This window comes from Rhinoraja longicauda, chromosome 21 (genome assembly GCF_053455715.1).
Source record: "Rhinoraja longicauda isolate Sanriku21f chromosome 21, sRhiLon1.1, whole genome shotgun sequence".
NCBI lineage: Eukaryota > Metazoa > Chordata > Chondrichthyes > Rajiformes > Arhynchobatidae > Rhinoraja > Rhinoraja longicauda.
In genome coordinates, this window is record NC_135973.1 from 24,551,550 (window position 1) to 24,573,303 (window position 21,754).

Genomic DNA, 21,754 nt, shown 5'->3' on the forward strand with positions numbered 1-21,754 from the left:
GCTTCTTTATGATACAGATCCCTGACTACAGGAATGCAGTGATAGTTGCAAAGTCACCCGCATCTGCCAAAAGGTCTGTGCTTTGATTATCTTTTAGATCTTGGATACATTCTGCTTAAAGCAGACACACTCCCACAGCGGTGTAATGTTTTTAAAAAAAACATTGCTGTTGAGGTTTTGTTCCATGAAGGTTATTTGTTTTATTTCAGAGCGCAGTCTTTTGCTGAGCGGTTGCGTCTAGGAATCGCAGTGATTCACGGTGAAGTGCAAGATGCAGATTCGGATTTGGTAGATGGTCGGCATTCACCGCCCACGGTGAAAAATGCAGCAGCCATACATCCCAGTCTGGAACTTCCTAGTATGTTTACACTGTCCTTCAACTGGATGCTCAGAGTTGAGGCATATTCAGCAACTATATTAATCGTAATGTAATAATAAGGACCAAGTGCTGGTTTATACCAAAGAAAAGCAGCAAATGCTGGGGTAACTCATTGGGTCAGGCAGCATCTCTGGAAAACATGGATAGGTGATGTTTTGGGTTGGAGCCCTTCTTCAGTCTGGAGGGGGGGGGGGGGGTGGGGGAGGAGGAGGGAGGAAGGAAAGCTGGATAAGAGGGGAGGCAGGACAGATCATGGCCAGCAAGAGATGTTAAAACATTTTTAGTTATAATTAACTTTGATTTTATTTTCTTGTAAGTGCAATTATGTTCTCCCGAGATTCTGCTTGACCCACTGAGTTACTCCAGCATTTTGTGTCTCTTAAGAAGCTGGGCCCATTATTTAATGTAAATAATAATCCATATTCATGAAACATTGTTCCAAATAAGAGCCTTATAATCTTCTAAATTGTTCTGATTTGTAAGATGAGGTGATCAGGTCATATATTTATAAAATGGAGTTGATTGAATGTAACAAATTAAAGGCATTGACGTCGCCTTGATTGTTTTCGTATCTATAATATTATTTCATTCTAAATGTACTCCCCTATGTCCAATAATCGGCAGTGAGTTTCTTTGGTATGAATAGATTGCATATGTTTGCAACTAGCTTGTATACTGAAGTACATATAATCATTGACTTTTTCCCTTTAGTGGCAATTCCAAAGGAAAAACCTCCAATCACAGTTGTTGGAGAAGTTGGAGGAAGGATAGCTATTATTGTGGTATGTTGTTGTTTCCTACATCTCAAGTTTATTCAAAATTATGTGTCACATATTTATCATATTGTGGGGAAATATTCATATGGGAAAATGTTTGCTTTTTGAGATTTGCTTTTGGAAATACAAGATGGTCCAATCATTCACTCTTTTGTAGAATAAAATGCAGATAACCCAGCATCCGCTGGCCTGTTCCTGCTAAAGACTTGCCTTTAAAGTACTTTAAATTTCCAGTGACACTGGCGAGTTTAAAGGGAGTGTGGGATCCAGGGGCTTCGGTGAGCCAAATGCTGAATCATTGGAATTTCCAAACAATTTAATGGCAGGTTAAACATGTTTTATGCAGTTGGTACACGCTTTGATACTTCAGTTTTAACATTATCCTGACATTAAGCGTAACACAAATCTAGTGTAATGTGGGGAATTTTAGTTTGGAAATTACACACGTATAATTGAAACAGTACAAGTACAAAGTGGACCAAGAAAAGAATTTGAATATTTAAGCAGGTTATTTAAAAAAATATTAGTGCAGTGTAACTCAACATATTAATTCACAAAATGCTGGAGTAACTCAGCAGGTCAGGCAGCATCTCAGGAGAGAAGGAATGGGTGACGTTTCGGGTCGAGATCCTGCTTCAGACTGATGTCAGGGGGGGCGGGACAAAGGAAGGATATAGGTGGAGACAGGAAGATAGAGGGAGATCTGGGAAGGGGGAGGGGAAGAGAGGGACAGAGGAACTATCTAAAGTTGGAGAAGTCGATGTTCATACCACTGGTACAGTGATATTCGTTTGTTGCCTATAGATGAGCACAATCATACCCAAGTACAAGAGTGTAAGAATAGATCATTTTATTGAACTGTGATGTCTTTTGGAGATATGGGTACAAAAAAACCTCATAATTGCATTGAACCAGTAAACTGGTGAGTCGGGTCTTATTAAGTCGTAATCTATTGTCTAGTTTGTAAATAGTCTTCTATCTAAAAAGTAACCATTGTGCACTCTGTAATGGTACCAATTGATGAACAGTTTGGTTCCTTAGATTCTTGCCTGCCATAAAGAATGTTAATGTTACAACTTTCATTTAACAGCTGCTTTTGTGTGATAATTTGTCACGATCCTAATATCTGAAAACCAGTGCCATGAAGTAAAGCATACTTTGGCTTAGACCCCGTATTTCAATGTATGATAGTAAAACTGATAATCTGGCAACCATGGGATTTTGGTGCCAGCCCTCTTAATACTCAGACCTACTTTTAATTTGCCTTGCAACACAATCCAATATCATACAGTAAACCCTCGTTATTATGGACTTCTTTATAACTGATTTTGGTTATAGTGGATGGAGCGTGCCCACAGTAATTGGACACCACTGTCAGTGTATAAGAACACAGGCTGCTAGTCACACTGGGAGGCCATTGAAATTGATGGGAAATTCTTGTTTATTGTGCCATGGTAATAAAATAGACCAGTTCTTGGAAAATCAGAATGTTGAACGAGTGTGCATATTGTAATGTTTCTGACTGGATTGTGTTTTGGTGACATTATTCACTGTCATACTTTAGATCTTTGAATCTGGTGGCTCCTATGGCTGGAGGGACATTAATGTGTAGGAAGAAACTGCAGATGCTGGTTTAAACTGAAGAAAAACACAAAATGCTAGAGTAACTCGGCGTGACAGGCAGTATCCCTGGAGAGAAGGAATGGGTGATGTTTTAGATCGAGGCGAAACGTCACCCATTCCTTCTCTCCAGAGAATCCACAATGGTGAATGCAGAGATGCTGCCTGTCCCGCTGTGTTACTCTAGCATTTTGTGTCTATCTCTGGAGGGACACTAAACTGGCTCTGTGTTAGGTTTGCAGTTATGTAGGATTGTTTCATAGAAACATAGAAAATAGGTGCAGGAGTAGGCCATTCGGCCCTTCGAGCCTGCACCGCCATTCAATATGATCATGGCTGATCATCCAACTCAGTATCCCGTACCTGCCTTCTCTCCATACCCCCTGATCCCTTTAGCCACAAGGGCTACATCTAACTCCCTCTTAAATATAGCCAATGAACTGGCCTCAACTACCCTCTGTGGCAGAGAATTCCACAGATTCACCACTCTCTATGTGAAAAAAAACATTCTCATCTCAGTCCTAAACGACTTCCCCCTTATCCTTAAACTGTGACCCCTTGTTCTGGACTTCCCCAACATTGGGAACAATCTTCCTGCATCTACCCTGTCCAACCCCTTAAGAATTTTGTAAGTTTCTATAAGATCCCCCCTCAATCTTCTAAATTCCAGCGAGTACAAGCCGAGTACAAATTCCAGCGAGTACAAGTTTCAAGGGCTATTAAATTGCAAACCATGTTACATCTTGTTCCATTGCTCCTCCCTCGCATGTAGGACTTTAAATGAAGTCATTGTTCTGCACCATAAATCTGATTTATTCCCATAATGTTAAAAGATATTTCTGTAAATTTGTTATTGCTGAGGGATCTTTTGGTTGTTTTTTACTTGACAGGATGACATAATTGACGACGTTGATAGCTTTTTAGCAGCTGCAGATACATTGAAGGAGAGGGGCGCTTACAAAATCTACGTTATGGCAACCCATGGTCTTTTGTCTTCAGATGCGCCCAGATTAATAGAGGAATCATCAATTGATGAGGTAACTGATTTTTTTTCTCATGGTATTTATGAATGTTTTAAAAAGCGTTTAAAAATAGCCATTCCCATCTGTGACTGATTTGTTTTTTTCAGATGTTGTGCACACGTAAATTCTTGTCATAAACCTGGCCCTTGCAGGTTCCTGTTAATCATGGACATTTCTCATCCACAGGTGGTAGTAACCAACACCATCCCACACGAGTTACAGAAGCTCCAATGCCATAAAATAAAGACCGTTGACATCAGCATGATCTTGTCTGAGGCTATTCGAAGAATCCACAATGGTGAATCAATGTCTTATCTATTCCAAAATATTGGTATGGATGATTGAAATGGTGTTCCCTAAGGGCCATCGAGGTCTACCTTTACTTAACTTGCTGGAAAGGTATCGTGATTCGCTGGTACAAAATCATAATTTTCTACGAAAAGAGGTCAACATTTGTAAAGTGAATTTTTGGGAAACGATGCTGAACGATGCTGAAACTGCTTAGCAAAGAAATCTGAAATATTTTGTAAAAGCTAAGTAAGACTAAATTCCCTCATTGTTTTAGTTGCTTGTGTATTTAGGAGTATTGTGCTATGATTTACCCATCACAGTCTTAAAATTGCTCTTGAAGATTACCTGCTCCAAGCTGACGTGGCAGCACAGGAAACATAACCATCTGAAATAGCCAATCTGGATTGTAATAATTTCTACTGTTGCTCCAGTGACTACTTAAAAAGTACTTTTAGTTTTAAAGCGCTTTTGAAAATCCCAAGACATTGAAAGATGCTATATGAATGAGTTATTTCGAATGTTTATGAACTGAAATTTTTAAAAGTCAACGTATCAAAGTTGCGTTTGGTGAATTAGTTGGGTAGTTTGAATTATTTGATATTTATTTTCTGTATAAGGAATAAAATTGGATTGTTCCACGTGGCATTTGGCCCATTTCTGAAATCTAATTTAAAAGCTATTTTAATAAAACAATCCCCTAAGATGATTTGGTTGTAATTCCCATTTTGTTTTTATTCGAAAGGAGAATTGTCCTCAAGTTAGATGATTTGCTTAGGTTTGTAGAACATGAGAACCAGATCCTATGGACAATAACCAAAGAATCATGTAAATAATATATTGAATAGTAGTGACTGGGGAACTGGCTGGCAGTTTCAATCATTGCGAACATGAAGACGCTAAGAAAAATTATAATGTTATTATCTGCTGATTTGACCCAGCTGCAATGTATGCAGAAAAGGAATTTCACTGTACCTCGGTACATGTGACAATAAAATACTACTGAACCTACAGGCTTAATGATTGGCTTTGCACAAAATCCATAACATGTGGAGGCATTACCCTCTTGGTTGTTTCTGAAGCTTTTAAATGTTTATTGCAGCAGAGGTTTGTTACTGAAAAACAAAGCAAAAAAAAAGTAAATTTTCGGGGGGTGGGTAGAAAGAGGGGATATGCAGGAAAGAAAAGACACGTAATAATCAGGAGATCGGGCAGCATCTGAGGAGTGGGGAATCAGGCGTTTCAGTTTGACTTTTCATTGGAACTAGGAAAAGAGGTAGTCTGACTGAAGAAGGATTTCAACCCGCAATGTCACCCATTCCTTCTCCAGAGATGCTGCCTGTCCTGCTAAGTTACTCCAGCATTTTGTATCTATCTTCGCTCAAACAGGAGACATGCAGTAAGCTCTTCAATTTGCAAGGCCCGTAAGCTATTTTAAAATAATTTAAACTTAGCTTGTATTTGTGATTTAAGAGCCCTTCTGTAGTCTGTTCAAATAAAAATAGATTCTAGTTCACATCTTAACTTGGGAACAGAGTACTTAACTTGGGAACCACAGTCTTGCATATCTTTGCTTACTTTTGATAATGGGTTACTGTTTGTTATGTTGCCTCGTGTCATTAGTTGATAATTTAGATCGGATAACCTTGTCAATGTGAGCTGGCAATGTAACTTACACCTTCGTTGATCATGTTGCATCTTTCCCTGCGGGGATCAAGTAAGATGATAAAATAACAAAAGTGGTTCTTCACAGTTGTGATTTGAGCTGGATAGCTTTGGGCATGCACCAGTTATCTTCATAGAATCGTATAGCATATATGCCTCTAAATCTGTCCTATCCATGTACCTGTCTAAATGCCTCTTGAACGTTTAGATAGTGCCTGCCTCCACTACCTCCTCCGTCAGCTCGTTCCATACACCCACCACCCTTTGTGTCAAAAAGTTGCCCCTCAGGTTCCTATTAAATCTTTTCCCCCCCCTCAACTTAAACCTACATCCTCTGATTCTTGATTCCTTTACTCTGGGCAAGAGACGCTGTGTATCTACCCGATCTATTCCTCTCATGATTTTCAACACCTCTATCAGATCACCCCTCATCCTCCTGCATGTTAAGACCATTATTTACCCAGTGCAATTAACCATTGCGAAGGAATTGCTAATTATATGAATATATGGTCAGCATTTAAAGAGGGGGTTAATATTGTTTGCCCACTGATTACCAATTAATGGCTTTCTAGTCAATGTGTTAATGAGCTGTGATTGAACCTATAAATCCTATGCTTGTGTTGTACAGAAAGACCGTGGTCTGGAGAGGAATCGCTTGTATGCAAATATAAACATGAGGAGCTGGGTGTGGTGTTGCCTTCACATATAGCCTGTAACCGTAGGACAAAATGTAAATTAAAAATTCATATGAACATTGCCGTTCCGCATCAATAGAACAATACGAAACTGTGACAAAAAAGGATCTTGGTTTCTCTACAATATGATGTGATTACTTAATGACACCTTGTTCTTGTTAACCACCTTGGAACCCAAAATTAAAGCCCTACTTGAAAGTTGTAAGGCTGCGCAATAGTACTGCAGAGGGGTAATGTTTCTCTCTTCTTCCTTCACCTTTCTGGCACCAACTGTTCCCAAATGCGATGAATAGTTTATGCCGGTTGAGAGTCTGTGGTCATTATACAACTTTGGCCTAGATCTTGGTGGGAAACTGAATTGGACCTTGTGTAGAAAGGACCTGGTACTCTCAGCTGTGGATCCTGAGTAGTTCAATACTGAGCCAATGTTTGTGTGTTCTCTTGGGGTAGGTACCATTCATTGACTAAATCAGACAAAACGGGATGTGAATGGTAAATGTTTGAACAAAGACAAGTTTGCACTCCAGTGCTGGAGAATTCTATTTTCTGTTCGTGGAGATGCCTCCATGCGTCTGTCTGTCTTCTCCTTGATGGAGAGCTGAGACGTAACAGTATAAACCTTTATTTTTGCGCCTCGTGGAACACTTTGGTGCTAAATAACGACTGGACTCTACCATCCTACTGACGTGGAGATGCTGATACTGCAAAAAATTACTTTTATGAAACTTGAGTGCAAGTACTGATGTATTAACAAGTAGCAATTTGATTTTTAACTAACGTGCAAAAGCACAAAAACATTTATTCACACATGTAAGGGTCTTCGTTACATCTTTGTATGCAGTCATTTACCTTGTATAACCAACCTGGAAAGACCCACTTCTTGAGCAACTCAGCGGGTCAGGCAGCGTCTCTGGAGACTTACTCCAGCACTGTCCTTTTGTAAACCAACATCTGCAGTTCCTTGTGTCTCCATAATTAACCCGGATATTTTTTTAAATTGGTCCATAAACAATGTTTACACAGCCCACTAATTTTCTGACATCCTTGATTCCAGAGTCTTGTTATATTACCTGACCTTAGGGGACCGCGATACTGGCCTGCAAAGCCGGCCATGGAAGTCAGCTATGGGATCAGATCTGCTCGAATTCCAGAGCCTTGGCCACAAGCGGCAAATTCAACCCGCCGATCGGCCGCGGTAGTCTTCTAAGGGAACAGATCTACCGGCTCCCGCCGGGCTGGAGTTCCAGAGCACTGGCCATGGGGCAAACTTGACTCGCCAATCAGCGCGGATATCCTGATGAGGTCAAGATCGACAGCCTCACCTGGCCTAAGCTCCACATTTTGGTGTGAACTGCCAGGGGGATTTCAAGGGTGCTCTCGTAATTTTGTCAAGATTAGAGGAAGTGCCAGGCTACCAGGGCCTGTATAATGCTTCTATAAAAGGGTCAAAAGGGCAGGAATTTATCATTTTGCCCCTTGAGTTTGCACCACTATTCAACACCATTTGATCTGTGACTGGAATTCCAGATATCAAGGTATATCGGGAAAATGCCGATACCCTTTGACTGAAATTAATAATTGACCCAGCATCAATTGCAAGGTGAGTTCCAAATTGTAACCACACTCTGCATGCAAACTACATGCATGCTTGCCAGTGATACACTTTCCAACTAATGGAAATTTGGCTGTATTGTTACTGCACCTTAATTACATTCAATCTAATCAAACTTTATATCATTTAAATTCCAGGGGCTGCAACGCTAGTTTCCACTATTTACTTTTCCATTTATTAGGATTTGACTGTTTAGTTTGGAAAGAATAAATGGGCATTGCTGTTGAAAAGATAGCAAGGTTGGCTTGATTACAATTATGAAGAAAATTTGTCAGAAATCAACTTGTGCATATAGCTGTGCATTAAAACTCTATGTTGCAGTCCCAATATCAAACTAGTGTTCCTTCAAAACGATAGATGTACTCGAAAGGAAAATAAGGATTCACTTCAGGTATACCCATCTAATGGCTCTTTAAACCCTGGATTACCCTGCAATAGAGTCATACACCATGGATACAGGGCCTTTGGCCCAACTTGCCCATGCTGACAAAGATGCCCCATCTGTATTAATCCCACCTGCCTGAGTTAGGCCCATATCTCTCTAAACCTTTCCTATCCATGTATCTGTCCAAATGTATTTTAAGTATTATTAAGTTACCAGCCTCGAATACCTACCTCCCTGTCAGCTTGTTCCATATACCCACCACCCTCTATGGGGAAAAAAATGCCCCTTGGGTTCCTGTTAAATCTTTCCCCTCCTTAAACCCAAGTCCTCTGTTTCTTGATTTCCCCCATTCTGGGCAAAAGTCTGCACATCTACCTTATCTATTCACTTGTCACTCTCAAGTTAATTTTGCGATGGAATATGAAATTTGAAGTCAGCCATAAACCTTGAATGAATAGATGCATAGTTACCTGTAACATCTCTATTAATCTCTTGTGGTCACAGGCTGAGAGGCTACAGCATATTTCTGGAAGAAAGGTTATTTGGAATTCTTATCCCATTCTTCACGAGGTAACAGCACCATCATATGGAACATTTGGGATTAGCAGTTGTTACTTTTACAAAATAGGCTGGAGCACATTTGGGTTACTGGTGGATTTATTGTCATTGTTGTCACGTGTTCCGAGGTACAGTCTATGCAATAGAGCCTGATTTTCAATTGTCTCCTTGCCTCTGGACCATGATCTCACGCTTTCAAGTCTATGGAGTGTCTGTTGGGATGCGTCAACACCACATTAAAAATAACTTGGGCATCTTCCACTTCTCAGAATTGATGTGGAGGTAAGTCATCCTTGATCCTGAGGGACTACCCAAGAAGAATCGCCTTTTAAAAAATATATATTTAACCAGATAGAAAAGGCAGCATCTTATGGGAATTGCTGGCTACGGGAATTTTTAACCAACTGCATCGTTAGTAAGAAATTCTTAGGAAGAACTACAGATGCTGGTTTATACCAAAGATAGACACAAAATGCTGGAGTAACTCAGCAGGACAGGCAGCATCTCTGGCGAAACCTCTGAACAAGGATTCCGACCCAAATCATCACCTATTCCTTTTCTCCAACGATGCTGCCTGACCCGAGATGCTCCAACATTTTGTGTCCTTCTTCATTAGTAAGAAATCTCCTTCATCTTCCAATTAACCAGGATATTCCCAGGCGGAATCGATCTCAAGCTGTTCATAGCTATGAAAATGTCTGTTTTTCAAGTGAAACTAGTTCCAGGTAGTGAATGAGAATATGTACGTGCTGCTTTCTTTACTGCTATTCCACTCATAACAAGCAGTACCATGCGGGTACAGTAAGAGTGGTGAACCCACTGGTCAAGTATCCAGAAGCCTGGACGAAGCCAGGATCGAAGGCCAAGGAATAAAATTTAGTACTTTTAAAAGGTTATTTGAAATGTCCTCATTCTGTAAATAAAAATCGTCTTGTATCAAAATGAACACTGATGAAACTTAAGTCTCTGCCTTGTAAAATTGGAAATTGAATTCTCAGGTTACTTGGATTTGTATTACTTGTTCTCAGGTTTGCATCCTTGTGGATATGGGGTGACTCTTGCCCGATTTCTGATTTTATTCTGGAATTTAACGGTGCACGAACTATTACTTCATGTAAAGGTCAAAACTTACAGGTGTCTGGCCCTTAAGTGCCATGCAGGTGCATATGAACACCATTAATATTCAAGAGAATGTTAAATCCAATACTTTGTGTTCTAACTTAAATTTGGAAGAAATATTTTGCTTTGTTTGACTGAATATTATCTGTTAGTCACTGTCAATATTATTTTGTCTTCATTTTGAAGTATTTTGGTCTGTTTTAAACATTGTATCATGAGTAGCTACTCTATTTTATTAGATTTTTTTTCTTTCCACATTTTATGCTTTATGATTTCTGTGAATGCAACCTGAATTTGAGTTTTAAGTATAGAATTAAGCATAGAAAATAGCACTCCTTTAGGGCAGCACAGTGGTGCAGCGGTAGAGTTGCTGCCTCACAGTGCCAGAGACCCAGGTTTGATCCTGACTACGGGTGATGTCTGTAGAGTTTGTATTTTCTCCCTGTGACAACATGGGTTTTCTCCAGGCGCTCTGGTTTCTTCCCACATCCCAAAGACGTGCAGGTTTGTAGGTTAATTGGCTTCTATAAAATGTCCAAGTGTGCAGAGTGCGAAACTTGGACAACATAGAACTGGTGTATAGCTGATGGTTGATTGGCGCAGACTTGGTGGGCTGAAGGGCCTGTTTCCACTCTGGAAAGAAACTTTATATTTCAAAAAATTAGGTTGCAATTACTGCACAAGATAACATTTTCTATGTTAATACAACATGTAACAGACTAAACAATTGCAGTGTCACTATAGTCTGTATAGATTGAATTTGCCGTCTTTTGAAGTGTCTTCGAACCTGAAGATTTTCAGATTTATGGTCAAATGACCATTTAGGCAGGTATACATTTTGTGTGCATGAGAGTTGAGAGTGCTGAAGAGCAGGCTCCAGTGATTATGCTAAAGTTGCCTCTTGTCTCTCCTTGAGCATCCCAAACCTGAATGTTTCCTTGGACTTTTAATTGAATCAAAGCTTCGTCATCTTTGTCAGACACAAAATCTTGGTTGTATATCATGTTTACCCAGCATTCTTCTTGCAACAGTTGTCCAGTCATTATATTGCTGTGATCTTTAAAAATGATCACAAAGCATCGTATTGAATATTGAAGCTATATGGTAAAGCCTGAATAATTTTTATAATTGTGCACCCAGTGTATTTGAATAACCTGTTAATCACTAGGACTTATTTTGTCATATGCTTATGATACAAATAAAGGACATTAGGTTTGTGGTAGTCTCTAATGAAGCACGGGCAGCCACGGCGGTGGAGTTGGTGCTTTACAGCGCCAGAGACCCCAGTTCGATCCTGACTACATGTGCTGTCTTTGCGGAGTTTGTACGTTCTCCCTGTGACTGTATGGGTTTTCTCCGGGTGGTCATCCCATACTTCAAAGACGTACAGATTTGTAAGTTAATTGACCTGTAAATTGTCCCTAATGTGTCGGATAGTGTTAGTGTACAGGGTGATTGCTGGTGATCTGAAGGGCCTGTTTCCACTCCGTATCTCAAGTCTAAAGCATCCCAGTCAGTCCCATTCCTCCTTGTGCTGTACGATTCTATGTTATATACATGCAAGCGAAGGAGATTAGTTTAACTTTGCATCGTGTCTAGCATGGAGATTGTAGGCTGATGTTCCTGTGTTGATCTGGTCACTCGCCTTCCTGCATCCTGTAATTTATTTACTCTCATACATGTCTGTCACCTCCCCTCTTGATATCTTTTTTTCAAATTTGTCAAAGATAATGTACTAGGCCATAGGGGGGGCTTTTTTCAATGTGCAACACTATTTGATTAGATCTAAATGTGTCAATCTAAAGGTAGTTTCCCCCAACCCCTCCTTTCTCCCTTCCCCTATGCCCCAGACAGACGTGCACCTATTTCTCTCCTTTCCCCCCTCCTCCCCACATTCCTTCTTCTGGCACCTCAATTGACAATCCATCTGTCTCATACTTTTCCTCTTGCTTTTTTTAATCTCTGGCTTTTGTTCCCAAATCTGCCTGTCAAAAACCTTCCTCATCTGTTGACCTGCCTCTCCTCGCTTCCAGCTTTCTTCCTCTTTCTCTCTCTCCCCCCCCCCCCCCCCCAAAAAAAAGTCAGTCTGAAGAAGGGCCCCGACCCGAAACGTCACCTATTCATGTTCTCCAGGGATGGCGACTGATCTGCTGAGTTACTCCAGCATAGTGTTTAGTTTGGAGATACAAATTTCTCCTAATGCTACTGCATTTTGTGTTTGAATTGGATGTCATAGTCATAGTGTCATACAGTGTGGAAACGGGCCCTTTGACCCAACTTGCCCACACTGACCAGCATGTCCCATCTACATTAGTTCCACCTGCCTGTGTTTGGCCCATATCTGTCTAAACTTATCTTATCCATGTACCTGTCTAAATGTTTCTAGATGTGTTGGTTAGGACAGCAGGTTTGAAGGACTTGCTGAACCATTATTGCAGGAGCTCTATAGTTAGCACCAAGGGTGAAGGTCGTTAATTCAAGGGGTTTGAATCTTAGCTGCACGTACTCTGAAATATTTTTGTGCGCACACACCACAATCTCAACAATGTGATTGCTATTTGTTGCGTAATGTTAAAAAATCATGACATAACATTTGAGGAGAAATTACTGTTGAATGTTTTATTTTCATTGACAATTTGCAATGGGACTCTCTGCTGAAAAACAAATTGAGGTTGTTCATATTCTTTTTATTAGGACTGCTAAAATCCGCCTGAAGAGAGATTTTGCCTTTGTGCAAAATCATCGCCAAGTTCCAGATGTATAAGGACAGTGATCTCTCGCCAAACTCTTGATAAAATCCAAAACTAAAGATGTATGCTGTAATTTATTTTTTTTAAACTGTTCCACGGACAATGTTTGCATATTTATAATTTAAATACTTAACATTAATTGCATTATCAGTGTACGAAGAAGCACTTAAGTTGCAAATCAAGTTTAGTGTACTTTTTAATTGTTGCTTCGAAAGCCAGTGGGCCATGCTTTAATGGAATGTTGATAACTGTTTTGCTTTTTGAATTTTAGCTGAATTGTTTAAAAATTGATTAAAAGTTGAAAATCACTGAACTGCTATGTCTGCTGTGTTCCTGTTTATTTTAGAACTGCATATTGTTTCTTTGGAAACCTTCACACAATGGCGAAAATTGGGCAGCACAGTAGGGCAGCTGGTTTTGGGCTGCCGTCTCATAGTGGCAGAGACCCAGGTTCGATCCCGACCTCGGTTGCTGTCTGGAGCATGTTCTCCTTGGGTTTCCTCCGTGTGCTCCGTTTCCTCCTACTTCCAAAAGACGTATGGGCTTGTAGGTTAATTGGCCTCTGTTAATTCACCTGAGTATATAGGGAGGAAATAAGAAAGGGGGATAACATAAAACTAGTGTAAAACGGGTGATAAATGGTCAGTGTTGACTATTTGGGCTGAAGGGCCTGTTTCCATGTTGTTACTCTAAACCAAACTAAATAGCAAGTTAGGGGTTTGTTTAAACATTGTCGTCATGTAACCTATGCTAAATGAGAATTTTCAGCTACATTAATTTATTTTTTTTAATAATCCATGTTGCCCCCTTGATTTGACAAATTGTAAAATTGTGGTATTCTGTAACAGACCTTTAGATCCATTTTTTAGACTGTTTTAAATGTCCAATTCTATCAATCTGGTTGTAGTTAGTGGGGATGCAAGGAGCTGCAAATGCTGGAATAGTGCGTAGATCATGATGTGCTGATCAAGCAGCATCTGTGGAAGATGTGGATGGATGACGCTGAAGAAGGGTCCTGACCTGAAATGTTGTTCATATCTTTGTCCTCCTGATCCACCGAGTTATTACTCCAGCACTTTGTAGTTCGCAGTGCATTGACTTAAAGTTCCCATCTGATCATCTTATGAGTAAACTGATCGGATCTTTTTTTTAAAAGGTTTGGAACTGTTCTTTGAATTTGTTGCTTGAATATCTCGATCTGATCTACAACAAAGATGGTTCTCAAATGCAAACCACGAGCAACAATTTGATATCGCTAATGGCCTTTTAATTGTCAACTTGACAGTTCTTTCCCGAGTCCAAACTTAACTTGGGTTGAAAGCACCCAGTTCTTTTATGCAAAGCCCTTTCTGTTTGGGAACGTGTGACTTCTGTGCATTTGTGATTATCTTTGAAGGGGGTTGTATTCCATAATTTTGTCAGTCACCTCCAGAAACTGGTTTCTTATCACGAATGAGCCAGAAGAGACATTGAAAATTAACTTAAATTAAATTCAAATGGTGTCTTGTAAAAAGAGCTTTAATGTATGAAATTCAAAGCTGCAGATGACAGAGTGTGTGCTCAAAGGTAGATTTTGAGGAGTTTCTTAAAGGAAGATGGGGAGATGGTTGTACTCAAACAGCATGGTTGTAATCAAGAAGACTTCTGCCTGAAATGTTGCCTATCCATGCTCTCCATAGATGCTGCCAGACCTGCTGAATTACTCCAGCAAATTATCTTTTTTGTTCAAACCCCATTTAAATATTTTGTTATTATTTAGTGAATATTATATCTTCCATGACAGATATAGGGATGAATAATCTGCCATTAAACTGCTCAATAAATAATCTTTAAGTAGTATATTCCATTCCAATGATGCAAAACATGTTCAGGTAAATCTCAAAATCTTCCAAGTGCAAAGAAGACTTGGGGAAATAAAAAGTTATCTGCTATGAAACTCCATCAATACTATGTGACTGTGGTGTTATAGGTAGGTACATGGATAGGCAGGGAATGGAGGGATATGGATTATGTGCAGGCAGATGAGATTAATTTATCTTGGCATTATGATTGGCATAAAAATTGTGGGCTGAAGGGCCAGTTCCTGGGCTGTACCTTTCTATGTTCTTCATGTGTCCTAACAATCTTAGATCAAATTGTAACCTACAGAAACATTGTGAGGAAACATTAGTATTAACAATTAATGTCATTTGGCCAAATGCTGTCCTTGCTTTCCCATTTGTCAAACTTATTTTGTCATGTTTCACTGGCATTTGAGTGTTTTAGGACAGTGTTTTGCAGAGATAAATGTAACATAACAAAGTGTCTTTTAGCTTAGCTGAGCATAATTCAAATTTTGAATGCCATTATCTTGGCTGATGCTGCAAAGAGAGCAGCTGGCAGATTGTTTGCAAATGGATCTATTCACTTAATTAATCCATTTACTCTAAATTCAAGCCTGGACCACTCAAAGGCTTAATAGACTCTTGTCCCTTCGGTAGGATTGTCATTTCTAAGTCTAAATATGTGCTTGGATAACAAGAAATATCAGAGTCACAGAACACAGAAACAGGCCCTTCGGTCTAGCTCGTCCATGCCGACCAAGATGTCCCATTTGTCAGTGTTTGTCCCATAACCCTCTAAACCTTCCCTCTCCATGTACCTGTCCATATGTTTAAAGTACTTTGACCAGTCAATGGTGTTATAGTGCAAGAAGGAACTGCAGACGTGGATTTAAACTGAAGATAGACACAAAAAACTGGAGTAACTCAGAGAGAGGGACCGGCAGCATCTCTGGAGAGAAGAATGGGTGACGTTTCGTCACCCATCAGAAGGGTCTCGACCCGAAACGTCACCCAATCAATCCTTCTCTCCAGAGATGCTGCCTGTCTCGCGGAATTACTCCAGTTTTTTTGTGTCTCATGCTGTTATGGTATCTGCCTCAACTGCCTTAAATGTTATTGTACCTGCCTCAACTATCTTGTCGGGCAGTTCATTCCATATACCAACCACACTGTGAGTGAAAACATTGCCCCTCAGGTTCCTATTAAATCTTGCCCCTCTTGCCTTAAACAAATGTCCTCTTATTTTTGATTCCCCTTCCCTGGGTAAAAGACTGCATTCACCTATCTATTCCCCTTATGATTTTATGCACTCCTATTAGATCACCCCTTGGCTTCCTCTGCTGTGAGGAATAAAGTCCAAGAGAGCAAATTAAATTATTTCCAGTGAACTGATTCTTCATCTTAAAACAGAGCAATATCTTCAGAGATACAACATGGAAACAGGCCCTTCGGCCCATCCGGTTGGTCCATGCCGATCATAGATCACTCGTTCACACTAGTTCTATTATCCCACTTTCTTATCCACTCGCTATACGCTAGGGGCAATATTACAGAGGCCAATTAATCTACAAACCTGCTTGTCTTTGGGATGTGGGAAGAAACTGGAGCACACGGAAGTAATCCATGTGATCACGGTGAAGGTGCAAACTCCACACAGAAAGCATCCGAGGTCAGGATCAAACCAGAGTCTCTATTTCTGTGAGGCAGTGGTTCTACCAGCTGTGCCACTGTGCTGCAATTGTTTACCTGATTTGCATTGTAATACCGTGCCCATTGTGCCATTTTAAAAGTATTATTCTAAGTTCCACCTGGAATTTCACATAGAATCATAGACACAGACACTTGGCCCATTGAGTCCATGCTGACAATCAAACACCTGTTATCCAACATTAATCTCTTTTTATTCACTCTCCATAATCTGATTATCTCCTCCCTGCCCCTCCAGATTTAATCTCATTCCAGTTCTATGTTATCTCACTTTTGCATCCACTCCCTACACACACTAGGGAGTAATTTAAAGAGGCCAATGAACCTGCAAAACTGTGCCTTTTTAAGAATGTGGGAGGAAACTGGAGCACCTGGAGGAAACCCAAACAATCGCAGAGAGAATGTGCAAACTCCCCACAGTCAGCATCTACAATATGATTTTTTTTCAATCCTCATTGGCTTTTAAGTGATTTGGATGAACCCATAGCCAGAGAGCTCCACCGCCACCCCAAGTCTTTAAATGGCCATTTTCCAGTTAGAAATGCAGCATGGAAACAGGCCCTTCGGCCCATTGAATCCGACATTGAACATTGATCACCCATTCATATTAGTTCTATGTTATCCCACTTTTGCACACACTCTACACACTGGGCAATTTACAGAGCCAAAATAACCTACAAACCTCCACGGCTTTGGGGTGTGGAAGGAAACGAGCACCCAGAAGAAACCCATGCTGTTGCAGGGAGAACGTGCAAATTCCACACAGACAGCACCCGAGGTCGGGATCGAACCTGGGATTCTGACGCAGTGAGGCCCTACACTATACCCTGCGCCCAAGCACAAGATATTGGAGCTAAAGAAGTCCATGTGCCCACACCACAAACTCAACCTAGAATAAATGCCAAATATTGAATCCTGGTCTGTACAACTTATTAATGGAAAAGTCATAAACTGGAAGCTCAGGTAATGAAGACAAAAATCTGTTGCCATTTTCCATGTTTTTATAAAGACAGATTGCTGAATGCTTATGAGGGATTCTGTGATTGTCTTGGCAGATTATAATGTGATGTGATTCTCCCAAAGTACTGGGGACAGAGGATCTGGGGTGACGGAAGAACTGAAGGAAATCCATATTAGTCAGGAAATGGTGCTGGGTAGACTGATGGGACTGAATGCTGGTAAATCCCCAGGGCCTGATGGTCTGCATCCCAGGGTACACAAGGAGGTGGGTCTAGAAATCGTGGGTGCATTGGTGATCATTTTCCAATGTTCCATAGATTCTGGATCAGTTCCAGTGGATTGAAGGGTAGCTAATGTTATCCCACTTTTTAAGAAAGGAGGGAGAGAGAAAGCGTAATTATAGACCATTTCGCCTGACATCGTTGGCGGGGAAGATGCTGGAGTCAATTATTAAAGATGTAATAGTGGCGCATTTGGATAACTAACAGAATCGGTCCAAGTCAGCAGAGATTTATGAAGGGGAAATCACGCTTGACTAATCTTCTGGAATTTTTTGAGGATGTAACAAGTAAAATGGATAAGGGAGAGCCAGTGGATATGGTGTATCTGGACTTTCAGAAAGGCTTTGTTAAGGTCCCACACATGAGATTAGTGGGCAAAATTAGAGCACATGGTATTGGGGGTAGGATATTGACATGGATAGAAAATTGGTTGGCAGATAGGAAACAAAGGATCATTTTTAGAATGGTAGGCAGTGACTAGTGGGGTGCCGCAAGGCTCGGTGCTGGGACCACAGCTATTTACAATATTAATGATTTAGATAAAGGAATTAAAAGTACCATCAGCAAATTTGCAGATGACCCAAAGCTGGGTGGCAGTGAACTGTGAAGAGGATGCTATGAGGATGCAGGGTGACTTGGATAGGTTGGGTGAATGGGCAGATGCAGTATAATGTGGATAAATGTGAGGTTATCCACTTTGGTGGCAAGAGCAAGAAGGCAGATTATTATCTGAATGGTGTCAGATTAGGAAAAGTGGAAGTGCAACGAGACCTGGGTGTCCTTGTACATCAGTCACTGAAAGTAAGCATGCAGGTACAGCAGGCAGTGAGAAAAGCTAATGGCATGTTATCCTTCATAACGAGAGGATTTGAGTATAGGAGCAAATAGGTCCTGCAGTTGTACAGGGCCCTGGTGAGACCACACCTGGAGTATTGTGTGCAGTTTTGGTCTCTTAATTTGAGGAAGGACATTCTTGCTATTAAGGGAGTGCAGCGTAGGTTCATGAGGTTAATTCCAGGATGACGGGACTGTCATATGATGAAAGAATGGAACGACTAGGCTTGTATTCACTGGAATTTAGAAGGATGAGAGGGGATCTTATAGAAACATATAAAATTATGAAGGGATTGGACAAGCTGGAGGCAGGAAACATGTTCCCGATGTTGGGAGAGTCCAGAACCAGGGGCCACCATTTAAGAATAAGGTGTAGGCCATTTAGAGCTGAAATGAGGAAACACTTTTTCACCCAGAGTTGTGAATTTGTGGAATTCTTTGCCACAGAAGGCAGTGGAGGCCGATTCATTGGATGCGTTCAAAGGAGAGTTAGATAGAGCTCTTCGGGTTAGCGGAATCAAGGGATATGGGGAGAAGGCAGGAACAGGGTACTGATTGTGGATGATCAGCCATGGTCACATTGAATGGCCGAGCTGGCTCGAAGGGCAGAATGGCCTACTCCTGTACCTATTTTCTGTGTTACGTTTCTGTTGAACACTATCGTAATAATTGTACTAATTAATGTGCAAGAATTGAAAATTGCAATTGCTGGACATTTGAACTAAGGATGGAACGTCCTTAATGGGTTCACCAGCAAATGGATTTCACCGGGAAAGATAGAAAAATGTAGAAACAAGGAATTGCAGATGCTGGTTAATACACAAAAGGACACAAAGTGCTGAAGTAACTCAGCAGGACAGGCAGCATCTGTGGAAAGCATGGATAGGGGTTCTCCAGAATAATCAAGGACGAGTCCCTCTTCCCTCTCCCATCAGGCATGAGGTACAGAAGAGTGAAAGTGCATACCTCCAGATCCAGGCACAGTTTATTCCCACCTGTTAACAGGCAACTGAACTATCCTATCAACAACTAGAGAGCAATCCTAAGCTACTATCTAGCTCACTGGAGACCCTTGACTATTTGTAATCGGAATTTACTGGACTTTATCTTGCACTAAACGCTATTCCCATTATCATGTATCTGTAAATTATGGATGGTTCGATGAAATCATGTATAGTCTTTCTGCTGACTGGTTAGCACACAACAAAGCTGTACCTCGGTACACGTGACAAACTAAACTAAACTAATCTCAACTAAACTAAACAAAAGATGATGTTTCTGGTTGAGACCCTTCTTCAGGGTCTGAAGAAGGGTCTCGACCTGAAACATCACCTATCCATCCACACCAGCAAAGATGTTGCTTTTTTTCTTGTCAATTGTCTTCATCGAATTGAGAAAAGTTTGTAAAATGTTCCACGGATAAGAACAAAACATTTAGAGAATCTGAAGAAGGGTCTCGACCCGAAACGTCACCCATTCCTTCTCTCCCGAGATGCTGCCTGACCCGCTGAGTTACTCCAGCATTTGTGTCTATCTTCGATTTTAACCAGCATCTGCAGTTCTTTCCTACACATTTAGAAAGTCTTGTCTGGTTAATAGTTAATACCGGCCCTGTGAAAGCTGATGCATTAAAGTAATGAAAACAAACCTTTACACCATATGGCTATGGTGTGTTGTACTTCTCAGTATGTATACTAGGATGCCTGTCAAAGTGATTAAGAGCTTTGCTCCTTTTATTTGGGGACAAACAAGCAATTACCACACGAACAGCTCCCATTTGGTACATTGGGCCGAGATGCAACGCTTGATTAATGTTCGGTTTCCCATGTTAATCAGTTACCCCATCGGCAATCAAAGTTCGTACAGTATTGGTTTGCTTCATCCTACTCAAACTCGAGAGGAACAATGGACGTGAATGAAACTAGTAGCTATTATATCTCTGCACAGACTTTCAGCATCTCCGATATTATAGTCATTGTGGCTTATTTCATCCTGAATGTGTTAGTTGGCATGTGGGTAAGTGCTTGGCGTTACTTTAACTATGGGTCTGTTAGCAATTGCCTATTAATTTCTCCAGTTTGATTCTGTCCTTTAAGAGCTGTCCTATTGACCAAATGGGGACTCAACTGAGTTATTTCAGATTTATTCCATAGTTGGTTAAAACCTAACCATCCAGAAATCGAATGAGCATCTTATCAAAAAGTAACGTGCATGAACAACCCTCAGAGTCAGGAGACATTTAGTAAACCAACCAAGTGTATGATTTATAATTTTTTTTTTAAATGTACAACAATTTTCTTTCTGCATGTCTAAAGATTTAACCATGCTGCAGTTTAGTTTTGAAGGCCATTGGAATTATATGCCCAAAAGACTGCTTGTGATAAGAGATTGGAATCCTCTGAATTCTTTCTGTTCAGGCACAAAGTATTAATGCAAGACTGATCTTTAAACGTGGGATAATTTTTTTCTGTTGAAATGTTTCCATTTGGTATCTTTGGCACAAAACTCCTCTAATGTCTGAATTGTTTGAAAGTAATTTCAATGGCTAAGGTTTTTTTGTACAAAAATTCAGAACTTGGAGCTTTGTGAAGTGTTCTTTGATAGAAATTAATTCTGCTCCACAATTAAAGACTGAGATTCATTGAAGTTCACAGTAAGTGGGGAGGGCCATTTGGACATGTACATGTGCCCCACCCTGGTCTTAGAAACCAGTTTTAAGTTTCAGATACTGTAACAAGTTCATAAGTCATAGGAGCAGAATTAAGCCATTCGACCCATCAAGACTTCACCATTCAATCATGGCTGATCTATCTATCCCTCTCAACACCATTCTCCTGCCATCTTCCCGTAACCTTTGAAACCCTTACTCATCAAGAACCTGTCAATTTTCCCTATAAAAATACCCAAAGATTTGGCCTCCATCAGCTGTCTGCGGCAATGAATTCTGCAGATTCACCAATCTTATTATATAATTTAAAAATTAGATTAATGGACAAAATTAAGCCAAAGCTTCTTAGAAATAATTTTTTTTGCAATCTCAGGATCTGACCCAATGCGTTTTGCAGCCGGTGAAATACTTTTGAGGTGTAGTTACTGTTGTAATGTGGGAAATCAAGGAGTCAAATTTACCACAGGAAACCTTTGAACCTGATGGGCCGAAGGGCCCGTTCCTGTGCTGTGCTGTGCTGTGCTGTTCTCTGTCTATGTTCTTCAGCCAGAGGGTGGTGAATCTGTAGAATTCATTGCAACAGGTGGCTGTGGAGGCCGTCTTTGGGTGTCT

General features: G+C 40.5%; 1 protein-coding gene across 7 annotated transcripts in view; it reads left to right on the top strand.

The window, feature by feature from the left end:
* The window catches only part of prpsap2 (phosphoribosyl pyrophosphate synthetase-associated protein 2), a 44,195-nt gene extending 31,062 nt beyond the window's left edge, over nt 1-13,133 (top strand). For 6 of the 7 annotated variants that reach the window (XM_078418138.1, XM_078418140.1, XM_078418141.1 and 3 more), the window contains 5 exons: nt 18-73; nt 210-358; nt 1,091-1,161; nt 3,666-3,812; nt 3,984-12,178. In XM_078418138.1, coding sequence (XP_078274264.1) covers nt 18-73; nt 210-358; nt 1,091-1,161; nt 3,666-3,812; nt 3,984-4,142 — 582 coding nt within the window. In that variant the 3' untranslated portion in view covers nt 4,143-12,178. Of the gene's footprint in view, nt 1-17; nt 74-209; nt 359-1,090; nt 1,162-3,665; nt 3,813-3,983; nt 12,179-12,813 lie in introns of those variants that run through there. The other variant, XM_078418137.1, reaches the window with a different exon arrangement.
* The last annotated feature ends 8,621 nt before the right edge of the window (nt 13,134-21,754 follow it).